Genomic DNA, 18555 nt, shown 5'->3' on the forward strand with positions numbered 1-18555 from the left:
ATTGTGGTGATGTTCCACAACTCTGAATTAAGAAAAGCCACTGAATTATACACCATAAATGGGTGAATCGTATGGTGTGTAAATAATTTCTCAATAAAGCTCTTAAATTTTTTGTGGTCTGGAACTGGTACCTGCCTACCACTACGCAAGTGCAGAAACTGAGAGAAATTTGATGCTTTTATAGCATTCGATAGTTATTCCATACACGTTGAACATAAATAAAAATCTGGACGTGTCTTTTCCATGTTTAAGTTTTCAAATTTCACTTTTCTAAGTATTCATTTCTACTGTATATTATAAAAATATCAGTCTTCACGGACTGGGAGAAAACCTCATATAGTTGAGAAACACGTGCCCTAAGGACCTATAACTTCAAGATGTGTGGCCCGAGTGTCTCAATGAGGAACTACAATACCCAGAATTCCTACCAAATGCGTAAGCGACGTCTATTCCGCCGACCTCCCCGCGACGTGCCCTTGGGCGTGTAGTGCGTGCCTCTCGTAGTGCACGCTGTGTTCGCCCGGCCTCTTTTCATGGTTTGGGGACGGACACCACGAGAGGTAAGGTGATGTCTTTCGAGGAAAGGCTAAAAACTCTGGGATATGAGGGAGGCGTGAGCGACATAACCGAGCCTGTTGCGTCCCTTGCTGGGAGACGTGGAATAGGCTGGAGTTCTGAGCCCTCGTAACCAGGCTTAACCGCGATCCATCAGAAAAGTTCTCTGGCGTTGAAGGAAAAACTTGCCCGCAGGTCCCGGCCGGCTGGCGGCGATAGGTTTTCTTTTTAATCAGAGCACATTCTCGGGCCGGGACCCTGGGTTCGGCTGAGAAACGGAGGCTTTCATCCGGGTATTGGATTTCCCGGAGCGCGGAGGACTAGGGCAGGGCTGATCCCTCTCCCAGCCAGGACCGGGAGACCAAATTCATTCGTTCAGCTCCACTGTGTGCCAAGCGGGGAGGATGCCTGCCATTTGCCAAGGGTGTCGTTGTGTATCCTGCACAATACCTGTTCACGGCGGGTAACCTATCTGTCATTTATAGTCCCAAGGCCCCTCCTTTGGTTAAGTCACTTCCCCAAGGTCACTTAGCTGGGGACTTGACACCTTGGTATTGTAACCAGTGGGTTCTTTCCACTTTCAGTTGTGAATAGGCAGGAGACTCTGCTTTGTGCAGAGTTTTTTGTGTATGTGTGTGATCCAAGTCGGCTTGGGTCGGGATGCTGTACAGATTGCCACAAAGTAGTCAATATTGTCTCATCGTTTTTTCTTTGGCCTAGCCATAGGATTCTGAGGCATACTTTTAGTGTTGGTTTGTTAATGTAATGAGGATGTTCAAGTTGAAAGAACTGGGTGGTTGTCTCAGCTTCATTAGTACTAGAGTAGTTTTTTTTAACCTTTTTGAACCTAGCTTTTCTCTGTAAAATGCAAATGATAGCATCTACCTGGCAGGTTAATTGAGAGAATTTAATGGGGTAACATATTTTAAAAGTCCTTTGTAAAATGTTGCAGCAGTGTTAGATGATAGGATTTTAGTCCCAGCTTTTCTAACCATTGTTTCTCAACTAGAAATATAGACATTTATAATATATTTTAAAAACAAATTATTCTTTTTCTTTATTGTTTTTGGTTCTCCTGTTGCATCACTACGCAACTACATTACTTGATTTCTTCATATGTCCTGATTGGGCTTTAATCATCTCATTTATTGCTTAAAACCTACTTAAGGTCAATAGTGATTAAACTGTTTGAGTTCTTTTAGTGTACAAGGAGAAAGGAGCGAGAAATTATCTTGAAAGCAAATATACCAGAAATCATCCCTCTGAAAAAAACATTTTTTATTATGGCTCTGAATTAATGGCTACTCTTCGTAGAAACTATAAAGGCAAAATGTTTATTTATTGCAGTTTTATTCTTCTATTTAAAAAGATGCTTCTTTCTGGGTTGGGATTTTTTTTTTTCCCTTCTGCTTTTATAGTCAAATTTGAAAACTTCATGTTAAGTGTCAGATTTATCATTTTTAAAATGGAGTGTGGGGGGCTTCCCTGGTGGCGCAGTGGTTAAGAATCCGCCTGCCAATGCGGGTCGTGGGCCTCGAGCCCTAGTGCCGGAAGATCCCACATGCCGCGGAGCAACTACGCCCGTGTGCCACAACTACTGAGCCTGCGCTCTAGAGCCCGCGAGCCACAACTACTGAAGCCCGTGTGCCACAACTACTAAAGCCCACGAGTCTAGAGCCCTTGCTCTGCAACAAGAGAAGCCACTGCAATGAGAAGCCTGTGCACCGCAACAAAGAATAACCCCCGCTCACCGCAACCAGAGAAAGCCCGCACATAGCAGCGAAGACCCAATGCAGCCAAAAATAAATACTAAAATAAAATAAATAAATAAATAAAATAGAGTGTGGAAGGAAACCCCTTTTCCTGGATATTTAGTTGTGGATTAAATCCTGCTCTCAGGTTCAGGCTAAGAACAAAGTGTGTAATTAATGGAGGAAAAGCTTGTTATTTTAATTAGAATTTTGGAATTTGATAGTTATAACTCTGTTAAACTGATTTCTTTACAGAAATTGCATATTGGAATGGGATTTGGAGTCATCATAATGGAAGCAAGCTACATGAAGGAAAAACAGTTATTTTTATACCAGCATATTGCATCTGACTGCTAGTTGCAAATGGTTTTCTTTACGTAAGAAAATTTGTGATATAAATGAAAAGATAGTTTTTTTTCCTAGACTGATTGTTTACAATATGCTTCGCCTAAGAGCTATTTGTCCATTCTCCTGGAGAGTGTTTCAGTTTCGACCCTTTAGTTTCGAACCATTACTTAGTCGGATGAATAAGTGTACAGATGAAGAGCAAATATTTGATCTTATTGAAAAAAACAAAGCCATACTTTCAGAAAAGCAAGTGGCATGTGCACTCAGTATGCTTTGGCAGTTTCAAAAGCAGAAGACCAGCTTGTTAAAAAATGTGGAATGTATCAGAGACCATCCCCAATTTCTTACTCTTCATAATTTAGCTACAACTAAAATGGAATTCATGAATGACAATACCTTGGTGAATGTGTTATACATCATACAACAGTAAGTAATGTACTTTTAGATTTTATAGAAATGATTGTAGTTTATTTTTATATTTAATTTTCTAAAAAGCTCTAAATGGAAAAAAATGTTTTTTTCCCTTTTTCCTGATAAGCTAATTTTTTAAATTTAATTTTAATTTTATTTATTTTTGGCTGCATCAGGTCTTCGTTGCTGCGCGCGGGCTTTCTCTAGTTGTGGCAAGCGGGGCTACTCTTCATTACAGTGCGCGGGCTTCTCATTGCAGTGGCTTCTCTTGCTGCGGAGCACAGGCTGTAGGTGAGCAGGCTTCGGTAGTTGCAGCACGGCGGGCTCAGTGGTTATGGCACACGGGTTTAGTTGCTCTGCGGCATCTTCCCGGACCAGGGATCAAACCCGTGTCCCCTGCATTGGCAGGTGGATTCTTAACCACTGAGCCACCAGGGAACTACCCTGATCATCTAATGTTTTAAAGATATTTAAAGGATATTTAAAGGATATTCTTTGATTATGGTAATCATTTCACAGTGTATATACATATCAAAACATTATGCTGTACAACCTAAATATATACAATTTTTGTTAATCATATATCAATAAGGTTGGGAAAAAATTTAAAAAGAAAAGAAATTTTACATCATTCTCAAGGGAATCCAGCCTTCAGAAGAGCTGGATGCCCTAAATGAAGAATTGAGCAGCTATATAAAGGGAAAAAGGACACAAAAGTTAAAATTAATCTGTTTGTTAGTCTCATTGGTGAAATTATCCAGGGTGCAAGGGCCATTTAAGTAGCTATAGATGTCAGCACTGTATAAAGCAGAGATACAGTTCTTTTTATTAGGGTGTCAGAGTATACAAGAAAGGGGCTTAAGGCTTTACTTATTCTGGTGGGCGGTGTTAGACTAAAAAAGAGTGACATCCCTTTTTTGGTGATCTTTCTCAGATTTGCAAAGTTTTTTCTCTGAGGTACATCGTGGGATGTGTATGATAATCAGTTTTGTTTTCTCAGTGGTCATATTAGTTTGGAAGATGCTGAATCAGACGAAATTAAACAGATCTTTATTGGACTTCAGAGCATTCAGAGCCTGCAGGACTCTTCAATATACATATGCTAATGTATATTGTGAACCTTTCAGTGGGGATATTTTCCAAACTTACTTATCCACAAAACATTGTGTTGAACACCTCACAAGAACACTGCACAGATGGAGAAATGCTGCTTCATGGTGATTTGCCCCCAAACCGCATTTCTGTGTATCCCTCCTAAGTCATATTTTAGTGAGGAAAGGATTTTAAGAGTAAAATATAATTTTGTTTTCAAGTTTTTAAAATAGCATGTAGTTTGATTTTGTTTCATGACTCAACCTGAAAGTCTTTGACTTTTAGGAGAAAAAATAACCTAGCCTTAACATTATAAAGATGTTGAAATCGGTTAAAAAGATTTTTATATGTACAACATATAATATATATTGCTTAATTATATATAGAAAATATCCATTGTTAGTGAAGGTATATGCTTTGCATTGTTAGTGAAGGAACTGCCATATGCTTCTGGTGGTATAATATGTATCCAGAACTATAAAAATGTCCTCGGACCCAGTAATTTTGCTTCTAAGATTTATCCTAAGAAAGTAATCTGAGATACATGTAAAGATTCTTGGGCTTCCCTGGTGGCGCAGTGGATAAAAATCTGCCTGCCAATGCAGGGAACACAGGTTCCATCCCTGGTCTGGGAAGATCCCACATGCCGCGGAGCGGAGCAACTAAGCCCTTGCGCCGCCACTACTGATCCTGTGCTCTAGAGCTGGTGAGCCACAACAGCTCTAGCCCACGTGCCTAGAGCCTGTGCTTCGCAACAAGAGAAGCCACCGCAATGAGAAGCCCACACACCGCAACAAAAAGTAGCCCCCACTCTCCACAACTAGAGAAAGCCTGCGTGTACCAATGAAGACCCAAAGCAGCCAAAAATAGATAAATACATAAATAAATTTTAAAAAAAAAGATTCTTGTACATGGTTATTCATCCCAACATTGTTTATAATATTGAAAAACTAAGATCCTAGTAAGTTGGTGAATGTTTAAATGATAATTTATTCACATAATTAATAGTACACAACCACCAAAAATTACGTTTTGAAGAATATGTAATGATATGGGTAAAATGTCCACAATATAATGTTAACTTACTGAAAAAGGCAGGATATAAAAATGTAAAAGAAATATGTATATGTCTTTAAGTATGTAGAAAAATAACTGGAAAGAAATGCTCCAAGTTAATGATGGTGGATATTTATGAGTAGCAGAGTTATAAATGATTTTTTATTACCCACTTAAAGTTTTTCTTTATTTTACAGACTTTTTCCTATAGAAATATTTTTTGCGGTCAGAGCAAAGTAGTACGTGTTAGGTGTACTTTTAACATAAAATATATCATTGAACATTTTTATTGTTCAGTGGAGGTCATTGAAATGTACAGATAAAAGGATGAGAAGGGCATGGGATAAAGTATAGGGGTTTATTAGATTGTACCAAGAAATCAGAATACTGAAATGAGACCAGACCAGAAATAAGGACTGATTGTGTAAGAATATAATAACTTGTGGTTTACTTTTGCATTATAATCCTTACTGCATGTATGTTTTTAATAATTTTAAAATGTTTCTGTATAGAAAATTATTTTCTCTTGATTTTATTGAGGTTTGGTTTTGAGGCCCATGACCCGCTAGTTGAAGCACTAGTTACAGAAGCATGGAGAAGACTGGAAAGGCAAGTACTTTGGGTTTTTCAACTAAGATCAGGGTTGTCCTTTTCAGGGTTAGCACAGTGAAATCTTATAGGGAAAGAATGAGGAGCTGCTGCCTAACTATCAAGCTTCATTGAAAAAAATGTATTTAAATTCAGTTTACTTGGAGGGGTTTTTGATCATGTAAAGTGTGTTTATTTAGCATGGTGAAATCTTGTAGGAAAAGAATGGGGAATGTGTTTTTTTCCTTAAGAGAGAAAGAAAAGTATTTCAAATATTCCCTATTTAAGGGTGTGGAATGTAGTGTGCTTTAAACATATATAATTAATCAAAATATAAATAGAGTCACTGCTATTCTTGGACTAGGCTTTCTGAATTTTCTTTTCTGAAAGAGTTCTGCTTCAGAAAGAAAAACATTCTGAGTGATAGGCTGTCAGTAAAAACCCTAGATGTTCAGGAGTCATAAAAGGAGAAAGAAGATACCAGTTCAGGAGAAAGGAAAGCTATATAACTGTTTAGCAGCATCTATAGGTACTTGTCTATCACTCCATCTTTATGAAGAGGCAGTGAGCAGAGTCTTAGAAGCTAACAGTGTCTTAGAAGCTTTCAGGTCCACTACTGTGGATAGTATCAATTCAGATCTCTTTTCCACTCTATACACAGCTATATCTTTAGCATATTGCCATAATCAATAATCATCTAGAACGGGGCATGACCAGAAATACAGCCGCCCCCGCCCCCGTCCCACACCCCACGTTCATGGGGAACCTGGTGCTAAACCATTGGTAGACGACCTACTTCTGGGTGGGGGGTTTCATAGTAGCAGAGCAGCTCCCTGCTGTGATCTATTGAAAGTCAGCCCTCAACACAAGGGTTTGTAAAAAAATAAAAAGAGAAAAAAAGAAAGCAAAAAAAGAAATAAACAAATAATTATCTAGAAAAATGTGAAATTTGTTCAGAGTATTATGAGTACAGAGAAGCCTATGGTATCCTATACTATATTATTTATGTTTTATAAGAATATATGAGAAGCTCTCCGTTTATAAAACAGCTGAGATAGTAGCAGAGCTCATTTTGGCTATTTATGAAAACTTTGGATATTTAAACCTAGGGGTTCTGGATAGCCAAGGTCCATCATTAGTAGAATAAAGCAAATGTTAGTGAGGAAAGGGAAAATCAAGGTGGGAAAGAGACAGGAGGAAAACCACAGAACAATGCTCCCTCTAAACCAAATAGTAACCTAGGGCAGAAGAGAAAGGATTGACTAAGATAAGAAACTATAGCTGTTTATTTGTATTTAGATGAGAGGAGCAGCATAAACTTTACAGCTCCTCCTTTGTAGCAGCATATGTTTAAAGCATAAACAATGGTAAATTCTTACAGTTGTAGTCTTATAAAGCTCTGTAGGCCTTTGTTGTGTGAGCTGGATTAAATTAAACAAGGTACCCACCAGATCTCTGGGCTTAGAAATTCCACATTCATTTACTGAATGGTGGTTTTAGTTAATCTTATTATCTAAACCTGTTTGTTTTCTCTCTCCATTTTTGCATGCTCTCTACCTGTAACTATCTTTTTGTTGAGGGTAAGGAGAATAATCTTAGTGCTTTCATGAGCAATTCAAACTAGTCTTCCCGCAGTATCCAAGGACAATTGGTTCTAGCATCCCCTCAGATACCAAAATCCATGGATGCTCAAGTCCCTTATATAAAATGATGTAATATTGGCATAAAACCTACAGACATCCTCCCATCTACTTTAAATCATCTCGATTAATTATAATACCTAGTACAATGGAAATGCTGTGTAAATAGTTGCTCAGCATGCAGCACATTCAAGTTGTGCTCTTTGGAGCTTTCTGAAATTTGTTTTTTAACTGAATATTTTCGATTTGCTGTTGCTTGAATCCGTGGATTTGGAACCCTTGGATACGGAGGGCCGACTCTACTGGGTCTTTGGGGGTTAAATTTGGTCATTGTTGATAATAGCTCAAAACTTTTTTCTTCAAAGCAGCATTAAATGGTATGTGTATTACGTATCTTGAACAAATCAATTGTAGAATAGGTGCCTTTTTCATTTTGGTTTTACTCTCTGCTACTTAAACAATTAAATTACAGATATGCAATTATACTTCCCAGTGAATCAGACATTTCTTTTTAATTTTTCTTAATTTCACAATAGCTCAGGTGATAATGACTTTGTTCTATGTGGTGTTTTTTTAATTTGTAGCAATACTTTTATTTTTTTATAATACTAAGTAATAAAATTTTTTAAACCCTAATTTGTATTCTATGTGTAGAGTTTCTAATAGAATCATAGAATAAATGTTAATTTCTGATTTTTTTATCGTCATGGTGGCCTATGATGTTAAATTTTTGTTACTATGGTAACTTAATTAAATGATTTTGCTATAATATCTATGAATTTGTTATATAAATATAATTTGTAATGATTCAAATAGAATAGATTATTATGAATTAACACTATATGGTGGATCATAGCAAGAATAATTAGCATGCATTTAAAATTCAAATTAAAAACCCTCTTTATTATGGAAGATTTTAAACATATACTAAAGTAGAGAAATTAGTATAATGAACTCCTTTGTATGCATCATCCAGTGTCAACGATTACCAACAGATAGCAGTCTTGTTTTGTCTAGATCACCTCCAGTTCCCTCCCTACCCTTCAGTATAGTTTAAATTGTGGTATCATTTCATCAGTAAATACCTTAGTATATATTTCTGATAGACAAAAAACACTCTTTAAAAATATATATATAATCACCATGCCATTTTTTATACCTACGAAAATGAACAATTATTCCTTAAATTCCCTAATAACTGAGTTCAAATTTCCTTGATTGCTCTAAAAAAGGTCTTTTTGTAAGGCAGTTTGTTTAAATAAGTATCCAAACAAGGTTTACTGATTACATTTAGTCAAGATTTTCTCTGCCCTTTTTTTTTTTTTTTTTTTTGCGGTACGCGGGCCTCTCACTGCCGTGGCCTCCCGCTGCGGAGCACAGGCTCCGGACGCGCAGGCTCAGCGGCCATGGCTCACGGGCCCAGCCGCTCCGCGGCATGTGGGATCCTCCCGGAGAATGAACCTGCGCCCCCTGCATCAGCAGGTGGACTCGCAACCACTGCGCCACCAGGGAAGCCCTCTGCCTTTTTTTGTAAGTACTCATTTTATTAAAGGATATCGTTTAAAATTACACCAATCATAAGTATGCATCTTGATGAATTTTCACATACTGAAAATACACTTATACTTCTGTGTAATAGCACCAAGATCAAGACAAAGAATATCACTAGTTTCCCAGAAGTTTCTTTCATGCTCTCTTCCAATCACTCCCTACCTTCCCGCCCTAAGAGTGACACTCTCTTGGCTTCTACTACCATAAATTAGTTTTGCTTTTATAAAAATGAAATCCTGGGAATTCCCTGGTGGTCCAGTGGGTAGGACTCGGCACTCTCAACTGTTGTGGCCTGGGTTCAATCCCTGGTTGGGGAACTAAGATCCTGCAAGCCGTGCAGCATGGCCAAAAAACAAAAAGAAAAAAAAGAGCGAGAAATCATATAGTAAGAACTCTTATACCTAGTGTATTTCACTCAATATATTTTAAAGATTCTTCCATGATATTGCGCTATTTGTTATTTTTTATTGCTGTATAGTATTCTAGGAATATGTGCAATTTATTCACTGTACTCTTGATGGACATTGAGACTGTTGCTATTTAGCATTTAGTTTTTTGCTGTTACATATTATGCTGCTGTGCAGTTCCTTATGCTTGTCTTTTAGTGAATTCAAAGTCTTTAAAAATCTGTAACAATTCTCCTTCCTGCTCATTTGTCTTGCCATTTACTTGTTGAAGAAATCGAGTCGTTTTTCCTATAGGAAAATTCTGAAGTTTTTCAAGCATGATTGTAGTAGAGGTTGTATTATTTGTTAATATACAACCTTGAGTTGAAATTGTTCTGTCCTCAAAAAATTAATATGTAAACGATTCAAACAATTTCAAGTGTTTTTTTTCCCTTTTTAAAATCTTCAAGTAGAATTTGGCTTTTTAACTCTTAGCCTGGGTTACTTTTATAATAATAAATAATCAACATTTTAGAAAAATTCATTTTATAGTAGTAATATATTAGTATTTTTTATTGCTTTTTATTTTATAACTGTGTATTATGTTTTAAGTGAAAGTAAATGGTAATGATCCCCTTTGTATATTTACTTTAATAGGTTTGATATTAACATGCTGTCAAAATTTTCCTCTTGCCTGGCAAATCAACATTTATGTTTTAGTCCATTAATGGGAAAAATAGCTGATATTGTAAATAGGAACTTGGAAACGATACAGGACTTAAGGTAAATCTATGTAGGGGCTTTGTGTCATGGTGGAAAGATTCTGGGCTTTGAATGCACACACACTTAGACTTGCTAGTTCCTAACTATGTGACTTTATAATCTCTTGGAAGTTCACTGTCCTCATCTATACAACAGGTATAGTAGTATCTACTGTGCAATGTTGCTGTGGGAATTAGAGATGAAATATGTAAAGTATAACACAATGTTGTCAAGATTTGTGAATTTTCCTTACTTGCAAGCTAACATGTTTGCCTACCATCCTTACAACCTCATTTAACCTTAATTACCTCCTGGAAGGCCCTACCTCTAAATATAGTCATATTGCCAGCTAGGGCTTTAACATATAGATTTGGAGTGGGGGGGAACCATAGTTCAGTCTATAGCATACACCAGTGTTCAAAGCAGCATTAGTCATAATAGCCAAAGGGTGGAAACAACCTTAATGTCCATCAACAAATGATTGGGCAATCAACATTTGGTATATACCCACAATGGAATATCATTCAGCCTTAAAAAGGCGGGAAATTCTGATATATGTTACAACATGGATGAACCCTGAAGACATTACGCTAAGTGAAATAAGCTATACACAAAAGTACAAGTATTGTATGATTTCACTTTATATGAGGTACCTAGAGTAGTCAGATTCATAGGAACAAAGTAGAATGGTTGTTGCCAGGGGTTGGGGGAGGGGAGAATGGGGAATTACTATTTAATCGGTAGTTTTAGTTTGAGAAGATGAAAAAGTCTTGCAGACGGATGGTGGTGTTGGTTGTACAACAGTGTGAATGTACTTAATACAACTGAACTGTACACTTAAAAATGTTTAAAATGGTAAATTTTATATATATTTTCACACATACATGAAAGTAGCTTATAAAAGCAGAGACAATAAAAATCACTGTAAAGTAAATTTTTTTAACTTTAAAAAATTATTATAGACCCATTTGAGAATCTAATGAAATCTTTGGACATTTCCCCACTCCAAACTGCAATTACAAATATATATACAATTAAAAAAAATCGTATTCAAAGGGTTTATGATTAAACTAAATAGCAATGCTAGTTTACTAATTAATGTTAATTGGTACTAACATTAAACATTCTGATTAGAGAAGCCAAAGTATTGTATAACTGGGTTTTAAAAAAATAATTTGTTTTATTGAAAGAATTGAAGAAATTTTGAAACAAAAAAATGCAAACAGGCCCCCTATCCTAATGGTTGAGATATTCATGTCTTTTTTGTAGATTGTTTTATAATTATTATCCCCACATGTTTGTTATATATCTTACATTTTGCATTCTTTATTCATTATTAGGTATATTCTTATATTTAGAGTTTCTTGATTTTTGTATCATGTAAGAACTGTCTTTTGAAAGCAGAGACCTCACCTTTGTAATTTTGGTGTTTTCCACAGTGCTTAGAAGATTGATTTATGTTTCTTAAGAGTGTTTATTGAGGGAAGAAATATTCACATTCAATATTGTCCTACTGTTATATATTAATATTAATGTAGCCTGAAACATTAAAAAATATGAAATCATTAGTGAGAAATATTTTGCCAAGATTTTTACTGGTAAATTACAGATACACAGAGAGAGGAACAAAGCGAAGTCTACTTCCAAAAATATAGAATGAGACTTTCCATGTTTCATTCAATGGGCTGTTGGCCCACAGTGATTTCTGAGTAAATTTCACTAAAATATTTTCCTTCAAAGCATTTATCTATAGAACGAGATATTATACACACTAAAAAAAAATTATTTCAATTCTTTTTTGCCTAAAGGGGTTTGATTAGTGGGAGATCAGAGTTCAAGTCCCATTAGTATTTAAAAGAAAAATTTTGTTGTATAAAACCTATAATATTTTTATCAGTTCCTTTCCGTTTCTAAGCATTTAGTCTTAGAATTGCTCATTTTTCTTAGATAATGTAAAAATCTTTGCATCTTCTTCCTTTTCCAGGTGCTTGTCTGTTTTAATGGTCAGCATATCTTCTTTAATATCACAGCGTTTTCAAGAGCAACTAGTGAACAAAGCAGAGCAACTTTTTGACACCATAGATTCTTCCCAGGTCAACATTGCAAGAAGAATAGTACAGTTTCTTCGAAATATTAAATATAGTTATTACCCACTATTGGAAAGGTGCAATAAAGTGTTTTTGAGCAATGTGAACCACCTTGATTTGGACTCCATAAGTAAAATACTTAGTCTATACCACTCTCTACAGTTTCATAGTTTTGAATTTCTTTTAATGACTAAGAAGAGGCTAACAGAATTGATTCCTCTGTTTGACCACCCAGCTAGCTTTGTAAAATTGTTTGTAACATTGGGACCTTTGGCAGGACCTGAAGAAGAGAAACAGTAAGTTCAGCTAAAAATACTTTACTTTTCTTGTTGAGAATATATAGAGCCTTCAAGCTTAGATCTTGCAGTTCTGGAAGCCAGAAAAGTCACTCCACTCAACTGTAGAAGGGAGAATTATCTCTTGTGCTCTGCTCCTTGATTCTTTCTCTGATTTTGCTAATTTACATCTCAAACTCTTAGTCTCCTACTGCTTTGAATGGGGGCCAATAATCCCCTGGTGGCCAACACAGCAGTGGATGTGGGAGAACATCATTTAAGTGCTATTCTCCCTTCTTAGGCCAGGTGACTGGCTTTACACAGAGAGATAAGACTCCCCCACCCCCAGTACAGAGTGTGGAATATTCAGAATTATAGTAGTCCTAACGATGGACCATTTTATGCTTTGGTGTCTTCAAATTCACCATCAAAAGCATTTATTATGCACATTGGTATATGTTCCCATTGTCAGGTTTGAGTGATTTTGGTCTGATTCCTATCTTTTAAGAATTTCCAGTTTTGCCAGATTTTTTTTTTAACATCTTTATTGGAGTATAATTGCTTTACAATGGTGTGTTAGTTTCTGCTGTATAACAAAGTGAATCAACTATGCATATACTTATATCCCCATATCTCCTTCCTCTTGTGTCTCTCTCCCCCCCTCCCTATCCCACCCCTCTAGGGGGACACAAAGCACTGAGCTGATCTCCCTGTGCTATGCAGCTGCTTCCCACTAGCTATCTATTTTACATTTGGAAGTGTATACATGTCCATGCCACTCTCTCACTTCGTCCCAGCTTACCCTTCCCTCTCCCTGTGTCCTCAAGTCCATTCTCTCTGTCTATTTTGCCAGATTTGATGTAGATAGAAATATTTGGGCTATAAAGATGAGCAAATATTAAATTAATACATGATTACTAGATATGAGCAAACAAATAAGTTTGATTCATAGATTCAGTTGAGCAGGGGTTCCAGGAGTTACGTAATAGAGGTATCTGCCTCATTTCTGTTAGCAAAGACTTCATGGAGAGTTTTATTTTTAAGAGTCCTTTGAATTATATGAAGAAATTTAAGGGTACATTTTAAGAGACTATCAACATGGAAACAAGATGATTATTAAAAAATTTTTATTGGAATCTTTCTCTTTTTTTGTCACCATGCACTGTTAAAATCTTTTATGCCAAGGCAGTACAAAAGTTGAATTTAATTGAGTCCCTGCCTTCAAGGAATTTTTATTCCACTTGAGAGTGCAGAAATACGTAATTGAAATATGTAAATAGCATGACACTTCAACATAGTTTATGAGTAACTACTAAAATTAGTGATATAGATAGTAACTGCTGTGGGCAGACAGAAAAGTGAGAGAAAAATGTGGACTAAAATGGTTGGGAAAAGCTATGGGGAGAAGCTGGGTTTGAAATGTTTGATAAGGTTGGTGAAAAGGATGGTGTGGAACTATGTAGGATGAATAGAAAATGTATCTTTAGACTTCATTTTTAGGCTTGCCTTCTAAATTATTCTAAAAGACACACTTATATACTTTTATTACTGGATTACTTTGGATGGTTTCAAAATGGACCATCTTTGTAAATTTTCAGTTTATAATGTTATCGTAAGTAGTTAGTATATAAGATTTCTGTTAATATGCAGGTATATTGACTTTGTGGTCAGATCTTATTCAGTTTTAAAAAATTGGGGTAGAGTTGGAATATCAATTGTTAGTTCCTTAGCTCTCTAGCTAAAGTTCCTTAGCTCTCTAGCTAAGGTTTACAATGTTAGAATTATTAATTAACCAATTAATTTAAAAACATTTTATCTGTATTTTTTAAGAGATAGTTTAGGATTATAATGAGGCCTTAATTACTTTGAAGAAAACAATGTATTTTTCTTTATTTAATAGTATTTTGTATTATCCCCAGTTATGTGGGGAGAAAATTAGAATTATATATTGAATTCAGTTTTTCTTTCTATTATTTTCTATTTCTTACCTAAGAACTTATTTTTTAAAAAAATTTGTAAGCTAATCATCAGTTTTTCAACATAAAAATATTTTTCTTTGCTTCTAGACTTAAATCAACCATATTATTGATGTCAGAGGAGTTGACTAGCCAGCAAGCCCTGGCAGTGATGGGAGCCATGGAAGAGATGGAAAGCAGAAATTCACGTCTGATTAAAAAGTAATCTTTTCTGAAATTCATGGTGTTAAGTTTAGTTGACATTCATAAGTTACTATTTTTTTTTTGAGAAAAACACTTAAGTTTTTTTTCCTGTAATCTTGGTTTTGAAGAACTACAGAATTAACATTTAAGTCATTGTTTATTTTCTAAATAATTTATTTTTCAAAATAGAGATTTTTAAATAGTTTATAGCATATTTCATTTCATTTGCTGCAGAGGATATAATCTAGGAAAGTGGAGAGCATAGAGCAGAACTGACTTTAAAAGGATGCAGAACAGTTAACATCTATATGAACTTGAATTGTTTCACACTACAGTTGTTACCTTGAAATCATACTGCCATATATTGCCTTTTTTGTTAACTTGACATTTAAGAAGAGACAAAAATACATGGTTCAGTTTGTGTATATTTATCTTTTCATTATCATAATATTATATATTCCTTTAAAAGATATTCCTTCTGCCCTAATTCTTCCAACTCATTGTCTCTTCGCATTTCCCATTGCTTTTAAGCATCTCCGTTAGAGGACCAGTGGATTTAAGGAAGAAAATTAAATCAGTTTTACATTTCTGTCATCATCTTGAGACAGTTCTTCAAGAACAGAAAACCTTGTGTCATTCATTGCTGTTTCTCCAGCACAGAGCATGTCTGGCATGAAACAGCTCCTCAGTAAAAGTTTAATAAAAGTACATGAATGGTTATAATACATGTTTTATCATTCTTTTTAGAATTGCTTCAATTCTGTATAAACATTTGGATAACTATAAACCAGTAGAGTTATTGAGGATAACTCAAGCATTGATTTTTCTACATTTTCAAAGTAAAGAGCTTTTTGTGAAACTCAGAGAATTGCTGCTTAGGTAAGATTAAAATAGATGTGTTTAAGTCTTTCGCTATTGTTTTTTTTATTTCTTTATTTCACTGTTTGTTTTCTTTATGTATAGAGTTGTTGGAAGTTTTTTTTTTTTTTTTTTTTTTTGCGGTACGCGGGCCTCTCACTGTTGTGGCCTGTCCCGTTGCGGAGCACAGGCTCCGGACGCGCAGGCTCAGTGGCCATGGCTCACGGGCCCAGCCACTCCGTGGCATGTGAGATCTTCCCGGACGGGGTCACGAACCCGTGTCCCCTGCATCGGCAGGCGGACTCTCAACCACTGTGCCACGAGGGAAGCCCAGAGTTGTTCGAAGTTTTGAAAGCAGAAATGGGTAGGTTATTAAAAATGTTAAAGACACTCATCTCCCCGCCATGCCCATTTTGCCAGTGCTTGTGCTTGATATATTTTGAAATGGAAATGAGGTCAGTGGGGTGATGAGTTCCCTAGGTCGTGAATACACAAAGCCAAGCCATTCTCCTTTCCTGCTGGGATGGAATAACCATGAAAAGATTGGAGCTGCTGAAGAAGGCAAAACTCCATTTGGGAGTGCTCACATTTGGGGGCCTTTAGTCTGCTTAGTTGCCTGTTTTAAGGCATATTAAGTTTTTAAATTCGAAATTTTAAAAATAAAATATGTGGGGGTAATGTTAGTGAAAAAGTGTTTTCATACAGATTTTCCCTTTATAATTTTAAAATTTCTGCATTTCTATGGATATAGCATTAATATTTCAACTAAGAAGTTATTCAGTTTTCCATTGACTTTGCATTATGCTAAAATGGAGTTTTCCATTAAAAATTTTTATTTTAAGGATCAGAATAATGAATGAAATTAAAAGCAGATTAACCTTTTTCCCCTCCATTTTTCCATACTAGTTTGCTTTCTTACTGTGATTTTTGAAAGACCAGGCATGGGACTCTATGCTGTAATCGAAAGAGTGACATATAATTGAAAATGATTTTTACTATAATAAGGTGATATCCATTATGCTTAAGATTTGGTTTTGTTTTTTTTTTTGCGGTACGCGGGCCTCTCACTGTTGTGGCTTCTCCCGTTGCGGAGCACAGGCTCCGAACGCGCAGGCTCAGCGGCCATGGCTCACGGGCCCAGCCGCTCCGCGACATGTGGGATCTTCCCGGACCGGGGCACGAACCCATGTCCCCTGCATCGGCAGGCAGACTCTCACCACTGTGCCACCAGGGAAGCCCTATGGTTGAGATTTGAACTGAAGACTAAGAGGTAGCACTTTATCAGATGAGAATTTTGCATGTTAGATGTGGTATAAGAAGATTCACTGTTTTCTTAAAGAAATAACTTTCTTATCAAGATGATTGAGTACAGGACTATTGTGTCTTCACCCTTTCCATATTTAACATGAACTTTCACAAAGCCTCTATTAAGAATTTTATGTTCTAAATTAGATATAAACTGGCCCAGCAACATTACTTATTTGGTCAGCATGATCTTTTTTAAAAGATTAAATTACGAAATACTGTTTGCCTACAGGTATGCTTACAGAAAAATAAGATAGGAGTGGGAGCATCACAGGTGATTTCACTTTACCTGTAATGTTTTTATCTACTTTATTAAAAAACTTGAAGCAAATATGACAGTGTTGAGGTTTAGTAATTCTTTTTTTTTTAAGAAGTTTTTTTTAAAAAAATTATTATTTATTTATTTTTGACTGCGTTGGAACTTCGTTGATGTGCGCGGGCTTTCTCTGGTTGCAGTGAGTGGGGGTTCTCATTGCCGTGGCTTCTTTTGTTGCAGAGCACAGGCTCTAGGCGCGAGGGCTTCAGTAGTTGTGGCACGCGGGCTCAGTAGTTGTGGCTCACGGGCTCTAGAGCACAGGCTCAGTAGTTGTGGCGCACGGGCTTAGTTGCTCCGTGGCATGTGGGATGTTCCTGGACCAGGGATTGAACCCGTGTCCCCTGCATTGGAAGGAGGATTCTTAACCACTGCACCACCAGGGAAGTCCAAGTTTAGTAATTCTGAGTAGCGAGAGCCCTTACATATCTCTGTAATTTAAAATTTTAACCCTTCCCCCTCTTCAGTGTTGAGTGTGTGAAAGAACACAATCTGATTAAAATAGTTCACATAAGCGTTTGTATAAATAGCTCCTGAAACCATTTGGGGAACCCAGGGAGTTGATGTGCTGGAATAATATGTTCTTTTTAAAAAAATATATTGAAATATAATCTACATAAAATATACGTATCCCCTCCACATTACCCTACTCCTTCCTCCTTCCCCCTCCTTCTACAGGTTAGCTACTATCCCTGCTTTTACTGCAGAGATAAGTTTTGCCTGTTCAGTGCCTGGCTTCTTTTGTTTAATATTTTATTTATGAGGTTTACCTCATAATGTTTTTGCTGTATACTCTAGTAAGAATGTAACAATTTTTTTTTAGTCTGTTCTAATGTTGACAGGTATTTATTTCCACTTTTTGGCTATTGTAAATATTCCTGTTATGATACGTATTCTCACATGTATCTTTCAGTGAACATATGTGTGCATTTCTGTGGATATTTACCAAGGAGTATGATTGTTGGTTTGTAGGTTATACATATGTTCATCTTCAGTAGATCCTGCTAAACAGTTTTCTATTTTTTTTTTCTTTTCTTTTTTTAACAGTTCTCTGACTAGGGGTTGAACCCGGGCCACGGTACTGAAAGCCCGCAATCCTAACCACTAGTCCACCGGGGAACTCCAAATAGTTTTCTAAAGTGACTGTGCCAGTTTATATTAGCACTAGCAAAATGTGAGCATTCCTGTTACTCCATATCCTCACCAACACTTGGTATTTTTTTATTTTCTAATGTTAGCCTTGGTGGTGGATTTGTGGTAGTATTGTAAACACAATTGCATATGTAAGTTTTGGAAGTTGAGGAACCACCATAAGGAAAAACATGAATGGAGGTTGGCAGATTTGTGTCTGTTGGGGGTTTATTTTCAGACAAGTATCACAAGATTGGCAAATACTGAGAGTTCCTATCCCTTGGTCA

At 36.3% G+C, this 18555-nt stretch overlaps 1 protein-coding gene across 4 annotated transcripts in view; it reads left to right on the forward strand.

Annotated features, from left to right (window-relative positions):
• The first annotated feature begins 479 nt into the window (after positions 1–479).
• Positions 480–18555, forward strand: part of FASTKD1 (FAST kinase domains 1) — a 34408-nt gene continuing 16332 nt past the window's right edge. Inside the window, exons 1-7 of one of the 4 annotated variants that reach the window (XM_030852454.3) lie at positions 480–560; positions 2562–3080; positions 5754–5822; positions 10036–10161; positions 12125–12523; positions 14569–14679; positions 15409–15540. In XM_030852454.3, the coding sequence (XP_030708314.1) occupies positions 2746–3080; positions 5754–5822; positions 10036–10161; positions 12125–12523; positions 14569–14679; positions 15409–15540 (1172 nt within the window). In that variant the 5' untranslated portion in view covers positions 480–560; positions 2562–2745. Of the gene's footprint in view, positions 561–2561; positions 3081–5753; positions 5823–8816; positions 8972–10035; positions 10162–12124; positions 12524–14568; positions 14680–15408; positions 15541–18555 lie in introns of those variants that run through there. The other 3 variants (XM_060302285.2, XM_060302286.2, XM_030852459.3) reach the window with 3 other exon arrangements.

The sequence above is a fragment of the Globicephala melas genome, chromosome 7, assembly GCF_963455315.2.
Source record: "Globicephala melas chromosome 7, mGloMel1.2, whole genome shotgun sequence".
NCBI classification, from domain to species: domain Eukaryota; kingdom Metazoa; phylum Chordata; class Mammalia; order Artiodactyla; family Delphinidae; genus Globicephala; species Globicephala melas.